The sequence below is a fragment of the Ammodytes marinus genome (assembly GCF_949987685.1).
Source record: "Ammodytes marinus genome assembly, chromosome: 13".
NCBI classification, from domain to species: domain Eukaryota; kingdom Metazoa; phylum Chordata; class Actinopteri; order Uranoscopiformes; family Ammodytidae; genus Ammodytes; species Ammodytes marinus.
In genome coordinates, this window is record NC_137217.1 from 22040952 (window position 1) to 22061733 (window position 20782).

Consider the following 20782-nt stretch of genomic DNA (forward strand, 5'->3'; position numbering starts at 1 on the left):
GTGGCCGCTGGCTGATGATGATGAAGTTGGAGCAAGCGCCTGCGCACTGACTGCAGTCTCCGGGTCGGGTTTCCATGGTTACTACACAATAGGAGACGGGACAGGGGGCTGCGTGAAGGGGAGAGAGGGAGAGGACGACAGCAGCGGAGCGGAGGGGAGGGGAGGTCTGCAGAGCCGCTTGACTGGACACACCGCTGCAAGCCTTTTCCCCACACGGACAGACCAGACGGACACGAAGCTGCTGGACAGACATGACACAACAGAGGGCACCATTTAATTGTCCGCTTGTTAATTGTTTAATTAGTCCACACGAGTTGAATCTGTCTTTGTCAAGTCGCTGACATTGTCACTAAAATCCCTCACACAGTTAGATATTTATTAACCCCCTTTGTCCACCTTTCCAGCTGAATTTACTGAGGCCTTTCAGAACAAAGACCTCTTGGACATTTTCTTCCTCTTCAGGGTTTCCTCGCGAGATAAAGCCGAACAGTCTGAAGCAGCAGAGCCCTTCCATACAGTAAAGGTGACTGGAGGGACTAGGCAACAGAGACTGAGAGGGAGAGCGAGAGACCCTCCCTCTTGGTCCCCTCCCTCTTCAGAGTTTTGGCCCTCTCCCTGCGCCTCTCTTCCTCCTTCTCCCTGCTTCACTACTCCCTCCTCCTCTTGCTTCCCCCTCACTCTCTCCTCATGCAAATCATACCCTCTCCTCTCTCCCTTTCCCCTCACCCGACGTGCATCCCTCTCTCTGGCTCACCCCATCCGCTAAAAAAAATTGTGACTGTAAGACCGGAGAGGGGTTAAAAAAAAGTGCAAGTCGTCTCAGAGGAAGAGGGGGAGTAGGTAGGCTATAGGGTTGGAGAGGGAGGGAAGGGGGGGGGCAAAAAAAGGAAGAAAAAAAGGGGCGAAAGGGGGTGGGGAAGAGGCAAGGGTACGCATCAATTTGTAGTCTTCAGTTGGCACCCCTGGTTTTTTCCTGCAACGAATAGAAAGAGATTTTTTTTTTCTTCTGCATTATTGTTATGATCGGAGCCCGTTGCAATATGAGCCAGCACAAGCCTCTGTTGACAGACGCCTGGGCTCTGAGGTGTGCGTGTCAGCGTGCAACATAAAACGACAAAACAGAGGGAGAGAAAGGAAAGGGAGAGTGAGAGCACGAGCACGCATCGCTGGATATTATAGGTAAGGAGAATGGGGGGGAAATGGATGCTTTTACTCTTGTGTTTGGAGCTATTCCTGCCGGCCACGTTTGTACTGCTCCCTCCCATTTTTTTTTCTTCCTTTGTGCGTTAATTATTATCACACTCCTGCGTTATGGCTTAAAATTACGTCCCGGTGAATTTATGTTAATGGCGTGCACGACGCGCACCCACATTCCAGCAAGGGAAAGGGGAGAGCCGGTGCGAAATGCCATGATTCGCCATTCCACACCATCTTTCTCTTGAGATGTGCAGCGTCTGGAAACAGCAACTGCATAAGGCATCCATTCTGATTGTGAAAACATGTATGTGCTACTGAACACGACTCTCCCCGCCTTAGAATATTCGGACTGAGGCAGGCTGGAGAGCAGTGGTCTCGTCTGCATGTGTATCAATAACATTCGCAGAAAGAAGGAAGAAAGAGTCGTTGCAGTGCCCGCTCGCTGGTGATGTAAGCAGAGCAACTGCATGCTGCTGCTTTGCATCACATGCAGTCAGTGGTCAATTTGTTGATAATGCCTGTGCTGTATGTGTGCGTGTGTTTGTGCGTGAGCATGAGCATGCACAGTGTCGTGTCGAAGGTAATACTGGTGTGTGTTAGGGCTGTGTTTGCGTCCTAGTTGTTTACTGACCATGGCCAAGGACCTGCCAGTGGACAACATACTACAGGCCAATGTCTGCCACCTGTAACTGAGATGCATTATAGTTACCCACTGGGCACAGTGTTTTCATGTGGTAGGAACTGAGTCATGTGCATGTTAATTAGGCTAATATGTGTTGCCTATACAAACATGTGCCATCTCCTTCTATTATGTAGGCCTATGTGAGGTGTGAAGCACAGTGACTGTGACAGTTAAAAATGTTACTCTTAAGACTGATTGAATCAGTTGCTGCTGCGTGCACTTATAATTAATGCATAGCTATGTGTAGTGAAGCTGCTACAGGATTTAGAGAAAGCTTTTCTGCTTTGAATAAAACACAGTCAAAAAATAATAATCAGCATGTACCAACTGAATGTATTGGCCATGTAGGCCTGCATTAGTTCTGCTAGCTGTTGGGTTGAATATATCTAATTTTTTTTTCATCCAGTGGTGTGAACTATTTATATCCTCATTCAAAATACATGACACATTTTCATCATAGTGGTACATGAATGAACAGATTAGACAAGGCCTTTGCAAAGCAGTGCACCTATGTTGTCAGATGGCACACCCATATGGATAAAGGATCTTGACAACGTACATTTCCCTAATGGCTGTCTGGTGGGATAAATAAGCTTGAGATGGTGCTGGCCATAACCAGGTCATGTGGGTTAACCACAAGTGGCTGTGGGTTTTCGGATGTTGTGGTGAAGGTGGAATGAGGGGGGTGTGGTCCCATATTCCCAAAATGTTTGCTGGAGTCTTCTGCACACTGTCAGCCAAATGTAGTCCATCGATAAGCACATTTCCTGCTCTGTTCTTATTATCGCTTGTTTCTCTTGTAGCACCCACCCAGTTACATATACCCAAACCAGTTAATTCATTTTGTGTGAGTGGGTTAACCTATTGTGCCTGTGGGTTCTTGCTGCTGTTGTAGGCAGAGGGCAGAGAGGGAACTGTTTTGAGCGCAGTGAAAAAGCAGTTGTGCTATGACAGTGTGAAGCATGCTGGGAATTTAAATATTGTAACATTGCTTTTTCAATCAGATGTTTTCATAATCTCACAAATACTTGAACCCAGCACTGGTCGCAGTCAGATATCAACATCGATAATGCTTTTTACATGAACTAATGTGCTTTTGCTAAACATTGAATTTTCTGTATCTTATCTTCCTGCAAATAAAGACTGAATAATGCCTTCTTTGTTTATGCTTATTTACAGGTGTTGGTTGCTCTCATGCTGTAACACACTTCCTGATCAGTAAGCAACAGGAACCAGTTCAGTCTCTACTATGGCTTCTGTTGTTAAGTGGACTTTTTAAAGAAGAAATAATGAAAACAAGGACACACAAAGAATCGGTACGAACAAGTCATACGTCTATTGTTTTACGATGATGTCAGGGAATATGTACCTGCCTAAATCTTGCAGTACATCTGGGACTATTGCCACATTCTAATTAGTTCAATAGGTGATAGTATTTCAAAATGACCAGGATGACTAAGATGCCTCACATTATTTGGTTGATATTCCATGTTTATATTTTACTCTTTCCTCTCCCTAAAATGTCTCCCTCTTCTCTTGCCTTCTGCCTTCTCTGTTATTTGTTTCCCTTGCAACTTTCCAGCTTGAATTGAACAAACTTGACGTTATTTTTTTCTTGTATTACCTTTATTTTTGCTACAATCAACATCTCCTTATTCCTGCAACTGTACCTCGTTTTAACATTTAATGCCTATCTCTCCACTCCATTTTTCCCCTTTCCTGGACTTTGGGTTTTGCAGATGCCCATGCGCAGTGGGCGACGGCGGGGGGCGAGTGAGGAGAGAAGGGGTAGACGCCCGCACTCCAGCCCCACTCGTCCTGAACGAAACGATAGACAGACGGTTAGAGCCAACATCTTCTAATTTTTAATTTTCTGTCATCATTTTAGCCACACATGTATGTGTGTGTGTGTGTGTGCATGCAAGTACAAGGGTCATCATGTAGGATAAAGAACTGTCTCTGTATAGTGGATTTTATGTGTACTGTATGTGTGTGTGCAATGTCTGTGTATGAGTCATCGGTATGATTGCCACAGACATACCCTTGCTGTGTCAGTTGTTCGATAGTAGTTGTACAGCTTAGCACTTTGAAATCTTTGATGTTTCATGTTTGACACTGATTTATGTGTGTATGCATGCAAGTGTAGCTTTGTTCTAAAACATTCATAGGGCTGCTTGGGATTCAAAGACATCACTACAGAATTAAAAGGTCTTCTGTTGTTTTAGCAAAGAGGTGCTGCCGAGGAATTGGCTGGAAATCGCTTCAGTCGCAGATCACAAGGGCATGATTCATCAGAGAGTGAGGGGGAGGAACTTGTGTCTCCTCCAAAAAGGCAGAAAGTTCAGGTTTGTGTTACATTTAATCAACCTGTTTAATAAAGACTAAATATAAAGCTTTGATTCAGCTAAATCATCCAAATGTATTAAGAGTGATATTCTTTGCCTCTACAAATGTGTAAATTGGCAATGTTAACACATGCACATAATAAGAACTTTACCTCATCCACAAATGATCTTTTCTTGTCAGGATTCCGCCTCTACTCTAAACCCTCCAACATCAACACACTCAACTGACAGCTCTGCTCCTTCCACTGTCCCGCCCCCAACATCTGTCGCCAGCCAATCCCGCGAGAGTGACAACGAAGATGGCCAATCACAGGGCAGTAGAAGTTCAGTTGTGGGGAGCCTGGCCAATAGCAGCTGTAGCCTGAGCAGTGGGAGGGACATAGACCAGGACAATCGTTCCTCATCCCCAAGTCTCTCCGCTTCACCTTTGGGCAGCCTGGACTCTGATTCCGATGGCCCTGACTCCCCGAAGCAAGGAGAGAGGGAACGGGAGAAAGGCAAGGAGGGAGGAGCGGGGAAGGTGGCAGGAGAGGATAGGAGAGTGCTACGAGAGGGGAGAGGGGAGGAGTCCTCTGGAGATGCAGAGAAGCGGGATGTGGATGCGCGATTGGAAGACTGTCCATCCCTTAAGCCCCCATCCTCTTCATGCTCTTCCTCTGGTCTGACTCCGTCTCTCCGTGGAGCAGGGGATTCATCAAACGACAGCAACGGTGGGAGGAAGTCCTATTTCTCCTTGGACTCCAAATTGATGTGTAAAGTTGAGTATGGTGGACCGACAGGCGTTGACAGTGCACTTAGTGGCAACAGAATGAATTCCAAAGCCAGCACGCAGTGTGTGACAAAGACAACTATCTCGGGAGGAGACTTTTCCCACAACAGCCCCAACATTCCCCACTCTTTGCCTCCTCCTCTTCCCCCACCACCTGCCCTGAAGCCTTTGGAGCTTGGGGGACAAAACCTGCCCGCTGAGGTTAAGACAGAAAGAGACAAAATAGAAAAGGCAGAAAAACTCCTGGACAAGGCTCAGTCTACTCCCCCTTCTCTGTTGCCACAGACTGGCCCCCAGCCACAGTGCCAGCCTCAGACCCAGCCCTCCACCCACCCTCACCACTACAACTCCACCAGCTGGCAGGGTGGTACAGCAACCGGTTGCCAGGGGAGTTGGGGTTACACCCGTTACCCTGGCAACCACCACCCTCATCAGCCACAGCACCAGCCCCCAGTGCAGCAGCAGCAACTTCCCTCCGTCTACAACCCTCCATCCTCTCGCCACTCCTCCTCCCAGCCCTCTTACCTCCCCCATCCTCACCCCCACCCCCACAGGGAGTACCTGCCCAGGTATGCCGGAGGGGGAGGGGACAGAGAGAGGGGGGCCGCAGGAGAGAGGGAGAGGGGAGTGAGGGGGGAGTGTGGGGGGAGGGAGATCAACAGGGAGTTCGCTGCTCCCATTGGTAACAGCAGCAGCAGCAGCAGCAGCAACAATAGTAGTGGGGGTAATGGTAATATGGGTGGGTCCAACAGCGTCCAAGGCAGAGATTTTGGGGGTCTGTCAGTGAGTCAGAACAGGGAGTTCCAAGGTCCTGGGAGAGATGGACCTAACTTAGGCGCTGAAAGGAGAGACTTTGGTCCAGCGTTTCGAGACAGAGAGCGAGAAAGGGAAAGGGACCGGGATGCAGGGAGAGAGTTTCCTTTGTCAAACCAAAACCAGAGTAGAGATTTTGGCCCCAATGGAAGTGGAGGAGGGCATCCAAGAGACAAAGATGGAAACAGATGGGGTGAGTTTGGGGGCCAGACAAGAGAGATTGTAGGCAATAGTAACCCAAACAATAACTCCATCCCCCAGGGAAACCCTCCAAATTCGACCAGCGGCCTACCTGTCACCCCCATGCTGAACCGAGACCCACCTGCATCTCCCCAAAATAACCCTAGTCACCCTTCCCATTCCTCTGTACCCCCACACCCACATCCTCCAAACCCATCCAACCGTGACTTCCCTCCTCCCCCAATGGACCAGACACAAACCCCCTCCTCTGGATCAGACCACTTCAACAGAGAGTATCCTTCCGCTGGAGGAAAAGACTTTCCTGCCGGGGCGCCTCCTTCCACTGGCACAAATCGAGAGTACCTCAACCCGCCTGGGGTGATTCCAAACCTGGGTCGGGAGTACTCAGCCCCTGGAGGAACCCAACACCCCCACACACCTCACCCCCATTACCAGTCTGGTCCCAGAGACAGAGAGAGAGATTCGAATCTGCGAGAGTCCGCTCTGTACCAAAACCGTGGCGGCCCAAATCAACCTCCTGCACTCTCTCCTTCCTCCACTTCCAGCCATCATGGACACCCTCCGAATGCTCCTTATCCACCTCCACCACCTCAGCCTCCTTTACCCCCACTACAAAACTCCCACACCCAGCCACCGCCATCGGGTTTGGCCCCCAATGTTCGTCCCCTGCACTACCAGTCCGTGGCCCAGACTCCTCCAACTCCCCTTTCTCCATTGCCCAGCCCATCCACAAATCAGATAGGAGGCTTCTCATCTCTTCCCCCTGGCTTGTCCTCTGGGCCCAACATGCCACTTCCTGGGCCAGGTGTTTCACCTGGATGCCGGCCCTCACCTTTCCATGGCTCTATGAACAGCCACCCTCCATTCAGTGGAACGTACCACTCTAATGGGAACGGTGGCAGTCACATGGCCAACAGCAATAGCAACAGTAGCGCACCCAATAGCAGCAATAGCAACTCGCAATCGCTCTCGCCTCACAATGTCTCAAAAGGACCTCCACCTCTAAGTAACTTAGTCAACAACAACAGCAGCATTTCGGCCTCTGCCTCCAGCTCTTCACTCCCTAGCGGAGACGGACGTCTGGATTCAGTCCTACCTTCCACGCCTGTTATCAAAGAGGAACCAATAGAAGAAAGGGAAGAAACAGAAAGCCCACCACCAGTATTGAGAAGTCCGTCTCCTGAACCCAAACCTGTAGACATTCCCATCCACGCCAGCCAATCAGCACGGTAAAGTCAAAGTCACATCACTCGATTTGAGATGGTCAATTTGCCACTTTGTGCAGTCCCTCTTTATGTGATCAGATGAAATTAACTGTAATTGTAATTTTTACGATAGTGATTTTGACTCCTAATGGTTGTAGTAATGATGTGCTCAACTGCTGTGTCACTTGTGTCCAGGTTTCACAAGGTCCTTGACCGTGGCAGCGGGAATTCCTGTGCCCGCAGTGATGTCCTCTTTGTACCGTTGGATGGCTCCAAACTGTGGAAGAAGAGGAATGAGGTGATCGAAAGAGCGCGCAGGGAGGTGGAGCAGAGGGCCAGAGACCTAAGAGAAAAAGAAAGAGAACGAGAGAGGGAACGGGAGCGGGAGAGGGAGCTGGATCGACATCTACAGGTGTGCACATTTGAGAGCGATAATTATGTAGCATGTCAGATTTAATGGATTTGATGTAGATTAAATTGATCACTTTAATGGGAGGGGAGTAAAGCAGATCAGGGGCAGATGTGATTTACTGTCTTTTACTGTTTTCTATGCAGCAGCAGAAGGACGCCAACGCTGCTGGAGGGGGTCGCCAGGGATCCTCTCTCTTCTTCCCCTCATCTCCTATCATCCTCGACCCTTCATCTTCTTCTTCCTCCTCAGGCAACTCTGTCTCCCACCCTCCCCCTCACCCCCAGCATCATCCCTCACACCCGCATGCTCACCTTGCTCAAGCGCATCATATCCACCCCAGCCTCGCTCACTCTATCCCACACTTCATGAGTGGGGCCTCGGCGGTGGTTGGCCCTCAGGGAGCCCTGGGAATAAGTCTAGGAGGTCCATATCTGGGACCTGACACCCCAGCACTGAGAACCCTGAGCGAGTACGCTCGCCCCCATGCTATGTCTCCCCTCGGGGCAGTAAGTCGTGCCCAGGCCCACCACCACCACCAACAAGTTCACCATGGCCACCCCCATGTGCACCCCTCGTTCTTTCTTCCTCAGTTCCAGAATCACACTTTAGGCCACCCACACCACCTCCCCACTGATGCTGCTACAGCAGCAGCCATCTTGGGCTTTTTGTATGGTGGCAGCCTCGAAGGGGGTCCAGGTATTGGAGGCCACGGTGGGATGGCAGGAGGCCCAATACCTGGAGGGCTTGGGGGTTCAGGGTTCGGAGGGGTCGGCTTTCCTCACGCAATGGCTGCACATCGAGATCGAATGAAGCCAGGATTTGAATTTAAGAGTGATGAGCGGGTATACCCACCAGGGTCAATGTCTGATCACGCAGCTCTTGCCCTTGCACATTCTCATTCCCACGCCCACGCACATGCTCATGCTCATGCCAATGCACAAGCTCATGCCCAAGCTCATGCCCAGGCTCAGGCTCAGGCGCACGCCCACGCCCACGCACATTCGCTGCTCCTTGGAGGAGCTGGAGCTAACGAAGTGGCACTCTATGGTACTCCTCCTCCCCCCCAAGCTCCCCCTGCCCCCCCACACCTCCAAAACCAGAGTATGGCCCCGGTAACGCGACCTCCCAACCCCCCTGCCCCTCAGTCTCTGTCCAATCCACCACCTCCTGCGTCTCTCCTACCATCCTCTCTCCCATCTCACCCATCATCTGCACCACCACCACCACCAGCGGCCCCCCCAGCCCCGACCGGCCCTGCTGCTCCTCCGCCAGCTCCTCCGCCTCCTCCACCTGCCCCGCCAACCTCCAACGCCTCACTCCATCACCCAGTCCCCCATTCGTCTTTCCCCAGCTCCCTGTCCTCTCACCTGCCACCGGCCCCTGCCCCAACCGCTCCCCCTGAGACCTACCCCCCCACTCCAGCACGCTCTCCCCCAGCCTCTTACGAGCGGGACAGGAGTGGGGAGAGAGAGCGGGAGAGGGAGAGAGACAGAGACAGAGCAACTTTGCCGGTGTTTGGGGAAAGGGAGCGAGAAAGAGAAAGGGAGAGAGAAAGGAGAGGGAGTGGTGGTGGTGGTGGTGGTGGAGGAGGAGGAGGAGGAGGGGGAAGCGGAGGAGGGACAGGCGGAGGGGAGAATCTGGGGCGCCTTCAGATGTTGAACGTGACACCTCATCACCACCAGCATTCACACATCCACTCACATCTTCACCTGCACCAGCAAGACACAGGTACCCACTGTTACTAACAATGCTGTCGTTGTCAGAATGAACTGTATTGATGTTACACAAATGTCATTTTGAGGTGAACATTTAATTTTTTAAAGGTTTGACACAAGCAAGATTTGTGTGCTAAAAAATTTAAGGATAAGCGAGTGAAATTCTGTAGACCATAGACCTCTATTGTTTTCTAAAACAAACAAACAAACTAATTAAGAAAAATTCAGTGCCACACAGTTGCACTAGATGACATGTTCCTTCTTAAAGATGAACATAGGCACTGTAGTTTATTTTCCCATGCTGCAGTATGTGGGATAAACACAACAAATGTGTCTTAATCCACAAGTTTAAAATAATCCCCAACAAATGCTCTTTTCACCAACACTTATGTTTTATTAACATTTGCCAAAAGTAATGTACCAAACTGCTTTAGGAGATTAATGAGAGTTCATTAAAAAATGTACTTGTTTGCTAACATAATTTAGAAGAAAATGTAGTACAAACTAGCCTTTTGTTCATGGAGAAGTATTAGGGCATGGGAGAATAAAAAAGAGGACTTTTTTATTATTATTATGCACAAGAATAAAGACGAAATACAATATTGAGAAAAAAGGAAAACAGTTGAAATTAAATTTCGGGCATAAAGACGAAGCTGAACAGTAGTTAAGGGAAAAGTGAAGGAAAATTGGAGCAACGGATAATTTTTTTTAACCTCTTGTTTTTACGGAAGAGAATTAGGGCCACATGGAAGAAAAAAATAGAGGATGAAGTTTTTCTTTTTCTTTCGTTATTTATTTTTATTATGCACTACGAGAATAAAGTTGAAATTTCGAGAATAAAGACGAAATACAATATTGAGAGAAAAAAAAAGTGAGAATATTTAGATTTTTTATTATTATTTTTATTATGCACTTTGAGAATAGAGTCGAAATTTCGAGAGTGCATAAAATGCGCATACATTTTTTTTTAATTACTCACTTTTTTTTCTTCTCAATATTGTATTTCGTCTTTATTCTCGAAATCTCGACTTTATTCTCAAAATTTCATCTTTATTCTCGAAGTGCATGATGAAACAAAAAACGTATAAGAGAAAATGTCCTCCTAATTTTTTTCCGGCCCTGTGGCCCTGCTACTTTTATTTACGTTTAAACTTTCTTTTTTGCCTTTTTTTTCTTTTTTTCTCGATATTGGATTTCATCTTATTTTTGAAATTGGTGAGATATTTCTGCACATGGCACCTTGATATGTGTGCAAACTACTGTATGTCACAAAAAAGTTTGCCCACTCACCAATGTTTGCATACAAAAAAATAAATAAAAATGCTCTGCTCCCATATGCGTTTATATGCCTTCATAGCCAAAGCTATTATGCCAGTATGAGTTTTGTGTTGAATCCAAAGAATCCACATTTCTGTGACTTTATTCAGTTTTCCTGTTTAGGTGTTGGCAAGAATCAATTGAATGTTGAAATAATGCATTTCCATGCCCTGTTGATCATCTTTGCATTGAATTCAATGGTTTGACTCTTATTGAATATATCCTGTATTTCCTATTACATTACTGGCAACCAGCGACGGCCGGGGTTCTCCCCCTGATGGACCCGTTGGCGTCGGGGTCTCCTTTGACACGTCTCCCTTACCCAGGAGCCACACTAAACAACCCCATCCTGGCTCACCCCCTCACTGACAGCGAGGTGCTTCGCCAACAGCTGTTCGGTGAGGAGAAGGCTCCTCGTCCATGTACTTGTTCAGTTTTTTTCTCTAAAAACTCCACAGTGTTAAAAGTTTATAAAGAGGCTTTTGAATGTGACGATGATGATTGACTTTGGGGTCCTTGTTTGGTTTACAGGTGCTCCTTTCCGTGACCTGCCCCAGCAGTCCTCCCTCACTGGTCCAATGTCAGCAGCCCATCAGCTCCAGGCCATGCAGCAGGCCCAGAGCGCAGAGCTGCAGATCCAGAGACTGGCCCTGGAACAACAGTGGATCCATCACCATCACCACCACTCCCTCACCCAGGACGAGTATTACAGGTACAGAAAATTATGAAATGTGCCCATAACAACTGATAGTTGGCACTGGGCATGCTCCCAAATGCCCATTAGTGGGTTACAATTTGCTAGCCTACCAGAGATGTAGTTATAAACATGGCAAACTTGTGATGCATCTCAGCTATATGTTAGTTTTATCTTTCTTCACTTTCTGTTGTGTCTATCTATGCTTCATACTTTTACCTGTGTGAAACACTTTGTGACTCCATGCTCTTGAAAGCTGCTATATAAACAAAGTTACCTACTTACTTACTTAAAAGGTAATTCGGCTGCAGGGGGGTGTCTCTACCCAGTATGCACAAACATGTACATAACCTCTGTACTTATTTGAAACCTGCAAAACACAATCTATGCATTCAAATAAATATTTTAAAATGTATTCCACTGCTGTTATTTAAAGAGTTAAAGCATAAATGTTCTAGAGATGTCAGTGGACAGAACCTTAGCTGTGACCTCTGTCCGAACTTCGAATTGCACTCTAACATGGTTTAACCCTTTTGGCTTTTTAGTCACCTGAAGAAAGAGAGTGACAAGACCCTGTGAGGGGGGTGGGACACGACAAAGAGCAGCATGGAGAAAAACCTGAGGGAGAATTTGTGCAAAATCGAACGCAAAACGAAGCACTGAAAACAATGGCGGAACTAAGACTCAAGACAAAAGCTGGACTAATGGACAGGGAATCCACTGAAGAAAAACAAGAACATTTTGAGGGATAAACAAGAGGGAGGAGGGCGTAAATGCTGCACACAGTCCCCTGCTAACTGCACCAAGGTGAAGGAAGGTCCAGACTCCAGCACTTCCCTGCAAAATGTCCTCGAACTCCGGTCCTGTTTTGTATTGTGCTCTGTACAGTATATTAGATGGGTGCGGCAATAGTGAAGTATAGTATGTGTAAAATACTTGATGCCAGAAGGAATGTGTAAATGAGTCTCTTTTATGTCATTGCATGTAGCTAGGCGCTTATTCTGAACTGGTGGAACTTTTGGTTCTATTTTTAGTAATTACCCCCTCGTTTGTATCTGAGGGGCGTTCTATATGCATGAGACCAGCAATTTAGTGTTATGTTATGTTCATGATCGATAGTATTGCTATTATGATTAATGTCGTCTGTTTGTTGATAATGATATAATTATATATACAGTACATATTATTTGTATTATTTTTTTACTTTTTCATGGTATGGCAGTCGTTTTTTTATTGTTTGTTTAGTTTTTATTTTACCTTGTGAAACAAGATGCAAATGAAGGCAAAATAATAAGATCTGGAAATAAATTATAATCTTTTTTTGCTAGTCTCTTGCGTATTCGTGCGTGCACCATTTTTTAACCCCCCCCCCCCCCCCCCCCCCCCCACATACATTCAGACTATTTGCCCTGTCTTTGTTTTATACAAGTCACTCATGCACAAAGCATATCAAATTCCTCACTTTTCTCCCCCTCCCCCTCGCTCTCTTTCTCTCTCTGTCTCTTTGACTCCCCCTTCTTTCTCTTCATAGGTCTGTCCCTCCTCCTCCTCTCTTGGTGAGTGTAGCTAATAGGAGACACATGGGATGAGTGTGAGACATGGGAGTGAGTCGCTCCAGTGAACACCAGCCACCCTGTAGAGAGCATTCCTTACCGCACTGTAAAAATGAAAGAAAAGATGAAAAAATAAAAAAAGGGAAGAAAAGGAGGAGCTGTGAGAGCGTGATTTACGGACACTGCTGAAGGCTCAGGGATGTGTGTGTTCTCACCGTGTCCGGCTAGAGGAATCTCCTTCAAATGGACACGGATCAGTGAATACGGCCTTCAGACAGTATCACTGCTGCAGATTCCGGGGTACGTGTAGATAGCTAAGCAAACTACACAATATTGCAGCTTTTATTAATTTATTTCTTTGTTTGTAAATATATATGCATATGATGCACTATGTCTATTTAAATTACATGACATGGTTTTCCAGATGCTTTTAAGTCTGCATTACCTTTGTCCATGCAATAAAAAAACATCTTCTGGTGTGATATTGACTGATAGCCTTATCCTGATCTCTATTAGCATGGCAATATTGAATATGACGCACACTACAGTGTGAAATATATACTGTATAGGGCACTCTTGTGAGCCGATATGTAGATTGTGTCTCATTTAAAGTCACCTTGAGTAAGTGTGTCAAAATAATGTAAAATATCTTCAGGCAGGATAAATCTGATTTCCTCCCCTCTAGTGACATCACATCTGGGGGATATTCTTAGCACCTCATCAGTCCTCTTTCAGGGTGAACGAGGGTGTGGAAGGTGTAGACTATTGCATTTTGTATTGGTGTGGTATTATTGCCACAGCCTCTTTTAGTTATGTGGGATGTTGAATAAATGTTATAATTAGAAGAAGCTGCTGTTTTCAAATCTAGGACAAAAAAGTGAAAACATTTTATTTCTATTCTTTCATTTTGACCTACTTTTTAGTACCAGATATTTCAGTTTAGTGCATCTGGATAATACAGTCAAGTACATTTCACAGGGCTTCTAAGAGCATCCCTGTGGTTTATGATATTATCTCTAATTAATTGCATCTTTAATGGTGACAGACTCAGGTTCTGTCACAAATAAATGGCAGCAGCAAGATATAAGTACTAATGATTATTCAGCAGTTGTGCTCCCAGCATGTGATATCAATTTTTGTTGATTAAACAAACAAGGCCGCAGATTCTATTATATGACGATTAATGTTACACACACTCATCTAAACCAGTATTTCTACAATTAAGAAGTGATGGCAAGGTTATGCATATATAATATAATTAACTTTCCCCTAAAATAAAATGTACCAGTATTCCTTCCCATCAACGCACAAAAGAAAATGCCCAAACACTTGTTGATGCGTTGTGTTTGGCCAGTTCCATCTGGAATGTGCCCTTAAGAGCTGCTGATATTTGTAACTGTTTGAATGTGAAGATCCGGTCCAAATGAATCAAAAGTAAATAATAACAGGAACACTCTCGCCCTCACATTGTAGTACACTGTCGAAGGATGCACGTTAAGCGCACCTGTCCCTGTGCCTGAGCATTGACTGCTTATCTGCTTCTTGCTTCTTTTGTGGTCCATTGTTGCCCTGCTGACACATGAGCTTCCACACACACATTATGAATTCAGACTGTAATCTCCTATGTTAAAGTTCACAATTGCACACTGCAGCTCTGCTCCTCAGTCTATGTCCTCTGCCAAATGTCTGTTGCCTACTTTAGCTCCCTTCACCTTTCTGACCTCTGGCTCACCTCGAAGCATTGCTGAGCATTTTGAAGTGATTGTAGACAACATGCGGGTGACCAGAGCTCTCTGCTTCCTCAACTCAGCATCCACCTACATGATTATTTAACGGTCTGGGTAGGCCTGGCGCCTCCACTGTTCACCGGGTCAAAGAAAAGGGTTGGAAAGAACAGGTCTATGAGGATCCTGGTCACCCATCCGTTCCATACTCATCCATAGTGTGCAGAATATCACACTGTTAATTCAACTGACCATTAATTTTTCACAAAGTAAGCTAAGCTAAGCTAGGCTAGGTTAGTTTTTCCAACATACTATATTGTGTGTGTTTTTTAAACTTCAAAGTTCCATTACTGCCGACCAGTCCCCAAGTGTTTTCCCTGCTCATTGCCATTGCCCAACACATGCAATGAACACCCCCCCAAACACTGAATAGCAGGTATCGAAATGGATGGATTTGTACCTGTACTATCATTTGTGAATCTGCCATTCATTAGTTACATCTATCCTAAAATGAATCTTTGAAGGTCAATGGCGGTTGGATATTTTTGATCAAGGTTAAGGATAAAAGCGCTCAAAATCAAATTTGTACATTGACTGGAGACAAGAGAGAGTTTGAGTGTTAGTAAGTCAAGGGCACAGAAAAGGGTTGAAGAAAGCTGTTTAAAGACCGACTAGTCAGAGATATATGAAAAAGTAACATTTTCAAGATTGCCGATTTCTTTATTTGTTGTTTTTATGTAAAGCATAGAAAATATATGTTTCACACATGTCAGCAATTGATAAATATACGTCAGAGCAATATAAAAAAAAAATAATCAAATAAATAATCAATAATCAATAAGTTAATAACTTTGAGGCTAAATAGAATTATTAATATGAATAAAGTGCAAATAGGAACATTTCCATGTTCACCTGTTCTGATTTGAGAATTGATGTGGGAAAAACTGTTAAACAGCCAAATTATTCACATATGTTGATGAGCAACTTGACGACATCAGTACATACATTATTAAGAAGAGGGAAGAAGACTTTCGAGGCTAGTTAATTGATTAGCAGTCAGTCCAGAGGAGAATTGTTTGATTTAAACACACACAAAAAGAATAGCCTGGTGATTAAGAATGTGTTGAGCAATATTTATCATTAGATCATTCAGATCATCAATTCAATCAATCGATCCATTTTTTTAAATATCTTTTTGTTTTCAGCAAATATATTTGTTTCCTATGGAGAGTCAGTCCAAAAAGCCTACCCCTGTTTTTTTTTTGTTTTTTTTCTACCAAACAGCAGAGAAGGGGCAGACTATAGGCTGTAAATTTACACGATGAGGTCACCTCCACTGTAGAGACACTTTGGTAGTCGGTGTTGTCCTATAACCTCTCTCCCTAAATAACCTCTCAATATAACTAGAAGGGGCGAGATCCATGTGCAATGCAACACTTCAGTTGTGATTTGCAGCACAGTACCGTGACAATAATTCAGCTTTATTGTAATCCAGATTTTCAATTTCAGAGAGATATTGTGCCTCCCTTTTCATTGTCTGCTCGACACACTTGTCGTGAGTGGTGGTTACTGCACAGAGCACCTGCATGAACACGAGGGCTCTCAGAAAATCTCTCTCCAGTAAGTGAGTGCACCCTGAAATGATGCTCCACTCCAACAAGATGTTCTACAATGCCACAAGACATGAATGAAGTGTTTAGGCGCTGGCCACTTACCACAGTCATTATCGGCTTCTCAAGGGTTTTCTTTATTAAGCTAACACATACAAAAAGAAGAAATGTATGAGCAGCAAAAGACTATTGAAATGTTTGTATTGGCTCCTTGAACCTGGCTCTTGCCACTATGTGATTTGTTTTTCATGCATTAAAGACTCATTAATTCTATATATAAAAACTAAAATTAATATTTTTATATTTTCACCTGAAAAGGAGGCCACTAAAGTTGTATTAAAACATTAAATAAAACATTGCAACTTGATCACTGCTGCTGCTGCATACACACTCTGGCCAAGCCAACATGGTGGTGACTCACAGCTCCCCCGCATTACAAATCCTAATTTCACCCCTGAATATAAGTAATGGCTTCATAATGGTAGCACATATAAAGGGCAGCAGGGGGAAAGCCCTGTGTAATTTCACCCTGAGGAGTGAGCTGGACTGACAACTGTTTGATCCTCAAAACCATGGGCTTTAATGTCCTGCTTTAACACCCTAAACTCTCCTATGAGCCACCAGAGCATTAGTGAGGTATGACAATGAATTTGGGGGATAAGGCCTGGCCCATGCTGCTCAAAAATTGTTGGATAGGGTTGGGGTCAGGGGTCTGTGCAGGCCGGTCAAGTTCTTCCACACCAAACTCAGAAAAACATTTATCACAATGTGCACCTGGACATAACTTGGGTATGCCACTTTGAAACAAGAAAGTGATTCCAAATGGTTCCAGTTAAAAGCACACTATTTTCTCAAATATTTTTTATCTTCCGTCCCTAGCCATAATAAGGTGTTTTTTTCTGGCTAACATTTTTAACTTGTCCTTGTGGGGAAATCCAAGGCACAGTTTTGTTTTCCAGTGAGGCAGCATCATGCAGCAGCACCAGGGTCCTGAAACAGACAGAAGCTAACTGGAGTTCAGCCATTGGTCATTTTATTATTTACACTTATGCTTTTCCTCCTGAGTCATGTCAAATGCCTCCAGGAAACAAGAGTCTTAGCCAAAAGGGTGTCCTCATACGTGCAGCCGTGTACTCTGCAGACTTCAGTCAAGTAGTAGCTTTTAGGAGACATAAAACATCTTCATCGGTCATAAGTGCAATGTGCAAACTTGTCATTGAATTTGGATGTTACAACAAGCACCACAAGCCGGGACAAACAGTGTGCTAACCAAGCCAGCTCTCGTTAAGCTTCCAAGTTAATTTGTACTAATTAACACTACTGTGCTCTTGGATCCTCGCTCCTTCAACCACCTGCTCTGCTCCCCTGCCTAAACTCATGAGCTCATAACTCCCACTCCTAATAGCGATTCATGTAAGACTTCCACCAGAAGGGACACTGCTGCTAGCTTTTCCCTTCAGTCCATGAAGTACCATCAACAATGCAGTAATGACTCCACTGGCTAAAAATTATAAGATGCAAATTTTGTTTTTACAGGTTGACATAAACTAGAAAATCTATTTTGTATTTTTTCCATACTGGCACACATTTCCATTACAGTTACATTTCCATGGCTTTCTGGCCCATAAAGGTTTATTTGTCAAACATAAATAACAAAGAATGCATGAAGTGTTGATAGTTCCTTGTGAAGCCACTTTTAGTATAATTGCAAGTGCAAATCTGCTTTTATCTTTATTATCCTGCCAAAACTCTACTATAGCTCAGTGCCACAAAAGTTTATTTTGAATTCTGGCCGAGATCCCAAAGCTTTAAAAGATACCAACCACGTGAGTTGTGTTTTTTTGTTGGAAGATTTCTATAAAATGCAGCTCACTTGAAAGGGGTATGAGTGGTCACTTATCAGCAAAAAGTCCTGACTCTTTCGGAGAGCTGAAAGGGAATCTGCAAATTGTAACCATCATTTTCAGATAAATGTGCAGAGTAATAAAGAGCAAAAATGTCCCCCTGAAATGATGTGGAGTAGAGGTTGCAGTAGCAAAATGAAAAGCGGATATACTCAAGTACCTCATAAACTAAAAGTACAATACATCCACCTCTCAGAATAAGATGTTATTGCCCTCATGTTTTGACTATTTCGACCCGAAGAAGGATACTATTGACTGAGAAGACTGTGAGTTCCTAAAGTAGCACATACTCAGCACATGAGACACTGGAAGACTAATACTGCCAAACAATGAGGATTGATGGGAAGTTATGAATGAAACACTCTTGCTGCCATCTAGTGGAGTGCTGTGTAACTTCTCTTCCTTTTGTGTTCATGCAGCAGAAAGCAGAATACATTAGACAATGCCAAGACAATTTCCAGTATAAACATTTTATTCTGTAGGAATACCATAATTTCTTTATAAAGTACAATGTCTGTGGATGTATTTGCACTCATTATTTACAGAAGCTAGTGTTTAAGTAGGCTACAAATGGCTTCATGAGGTCCATGCACAGCTTCCAAAACACAAATGAAGATAGGAAACCGACATGACATTCACCACACCAATCTATTGGACATCAGTGACATGTCAGTGACAGTTAGACACACTGTCATACAATATCTCTCTTGTGCACGCTTCTCGTGTGCCTGCCAAGAGACTCCATCCATTTGAAAGATTTGCCACAGTAGTTGCAGATGAAGTGTTTGCCCTCTGTGTGTATTGTCTGGTGTCTGTTCAGAGCGCTCGTTGTGACAAAGGTCTTCCTGCATATTTCACATCTGTACGGCCTCTCCCCTGTGTGTGTCCTGATGTGAGCTGCCAGGTGGGAGCAGTTACTAAAGCGCTTCTCACACACAGAGCAGCAGTAGGGTTTGTCTCTGCCCTCGTCCCCGCTGCTGCTGCCACCCCCGCCGTGGTTGGGGTGGAAGGGCATAGGGGGGTCCTGCAGGCTGGAAGGGGACGAGATTAGGTCTTTAATGTCTGATTCCAGGCTCTCCAGGTGCTCTTGGTCGTCGTGGTGACCCATCCAGAAATCCCCTTGGCTCTTCTGCTGCTGCTGCTCCTTCTTGACCTGTGAAGGCTCTGGCCGCTCCTGCTCCATACTGCTGCTGCTCCCATCCCCCTCACAGGGCTGGGACTCAGGAGCCTCCCCTGCAGGGACTGATTGATGGGGATTCTGAGGAGGAGGCGGAGAAGTATGGTGGTGGTGACGGTGGTGGTGGGCGTGATGCTGCAGCTGGGCTCCAAGGCATCTATCCAACCGTGGCTCTATGGGTAACAGACAAATGACAACATTATCATCATGCCCATCATCTTTTAACTATAACATAGGCAAAGCTGTAAACGAGGTTTAGTTGCAAGTAGATTCCATTCAAACCAACCTGACTTGAGGAGCTTCAGCTGCATCGTCAGACGAGTGATTTCTAAGTCTTTGGAACGAGAAAGCTCCTCTTTGTACTCGGCTATCGTCGTTTCGACAGCTCCAAATATCTCCTCCGCCGCTGACATCATTCTTTCGTTGAGGAAAGCTTTCAGTGACAGCATTTTGGACGTCTTATGAATACAATTAAGAGCTTGTAGACTGTACGCGCACGGAGGAGACGTATTTTTGCGAGTCTGTGGGTGTCACGCTTCGCTTGTAAACACGGACACGAATGTGAGCAATGGAGTGAGCCAGGCAGACGGTTCAACGCGGGGAACCACCGCCCCCTGCCGGGTCGGAGGGCAAAACTAAATCCCATCAAGTCAAGGCAGGAATTCCACTTAGAAGTTCTCTAGTTGGCAATAACTTTGTGGTACAATTTTATTAATTACAAATGTGTAAATTCCAGTTTGAACACTTTGGATAATTCAGCAGAAATTCTGTATGGTCACTTTGTATGTTTTTTATGATTTGATGTTTATATTTAATCAACTCATCACAAACAGACAGCAAACCTGTGCTTCCACCAGCAGTACCAGCATTTCAGAGTGGTTGAGTGCAAAGCATTGTGGTCACAGAAAGTGGTTCAGTCCTGGGGCTGTGTCAACACAGTAAGAATATAACAAAGATGAAAAGACATGGATGGGGAAATATTTGGATATAACAACCGATTTCAGAGGAAAATCCTTAATTGTAATTTGCCCCTATACTCTGTTATTTTGGTTTATTAATGACTCTGGCCTGTTACTGACCTTTTCCTTATTACCGATATTGTTCTGTAAATTACTACAAGGAGTTGGTGCGAAAGAACATGTAAACTAAACTGAATAATGGTGAAACAATTCATTTGGAGACCACAGAGAGACAAACCTGCAGCATCCACCTATAACCTCACATTTGTTTGCCCTTAATATGGTCTCATAGCCAGTTGTATGGCAAATACATTGTTATGTACTTCCTAAATAATGACTTTGTTTAATAACCAAGTAAAAGCACACTCTGGTGGTTAATATGCAACTGTAGGCTATAACTGAAATGCTGCTGCTTCACTTCAGCCTTTATGCATGTCATACCTCTCTGGATCTCTTCTCTACATGTCAAACTAGGGAAAACGACTATAAAAAACATACCCAAAAA

At 44.9% G+C, this 20782-nt stretch overlaps 2 protein-coding genes across 3 annotated transcripts; one reads left to right on the forward strand and one right to left on the reverse strand.

Annotated features, from left to right (window-relative positions):
* The first annotated feature begins 984 nt into the window (after positions 1-984).
* On the forward strand, positions 985-12569 carry atn1 (atrophin 1). Of its 2 annotated transcripts, none has more exons than XM_080039919.1 (10): positions 985-1179; positions 3059-3195; positions 3619-3720; positions 4105-4224; positions 4406-7236; positions 7408-7624; positions 7768-9352; positions 10911-11078; positions 11188-11368; positions 11896-12569. In XM_080039919.1, exons 2-10 carry the CDS (start codon positions 3169-3171, stop codon positions 11927-11929), a joined length of 5265 nt encoding a protein of 1754 aa, XP_079896045.1. In that variant the 5' UTR covers positions 985-1179; positions 3059-3168; the 3' UTR covers positions 11930-12569. The 2 variants fall into 2 exon arrangements, with proteins under 2 accessions (XP_079896045.1, XP_079896046.1); XM_080039920.1 differs by having other exon boundaries at positions 10911-11054.
* A 6099-nt stretch (positions 12570-18668) lies between these two features.
* On the reverse strand, positions 18669-19804 carry LOC307259892 (uncharacterized protein). The gene is made up of 2 exons (XM_080039943.1): positions 19605-19804; positions 18669-19491 (listed from the first exon to the last, which is right to left on the reverse strand). Exons 1-2 carry the CDS (start codon positions 19765-19767, stop codon positions 18833-18835), a joined length of 822 nt encoding a protein of 273 aa, XP_079896069.1. The 5' UTR covers positions 19768-19804; the 3' UTR covers positions 18669-18832.
* Between the last annotated feature and the right edge of the window lie 978 nt (positions 19805-20782).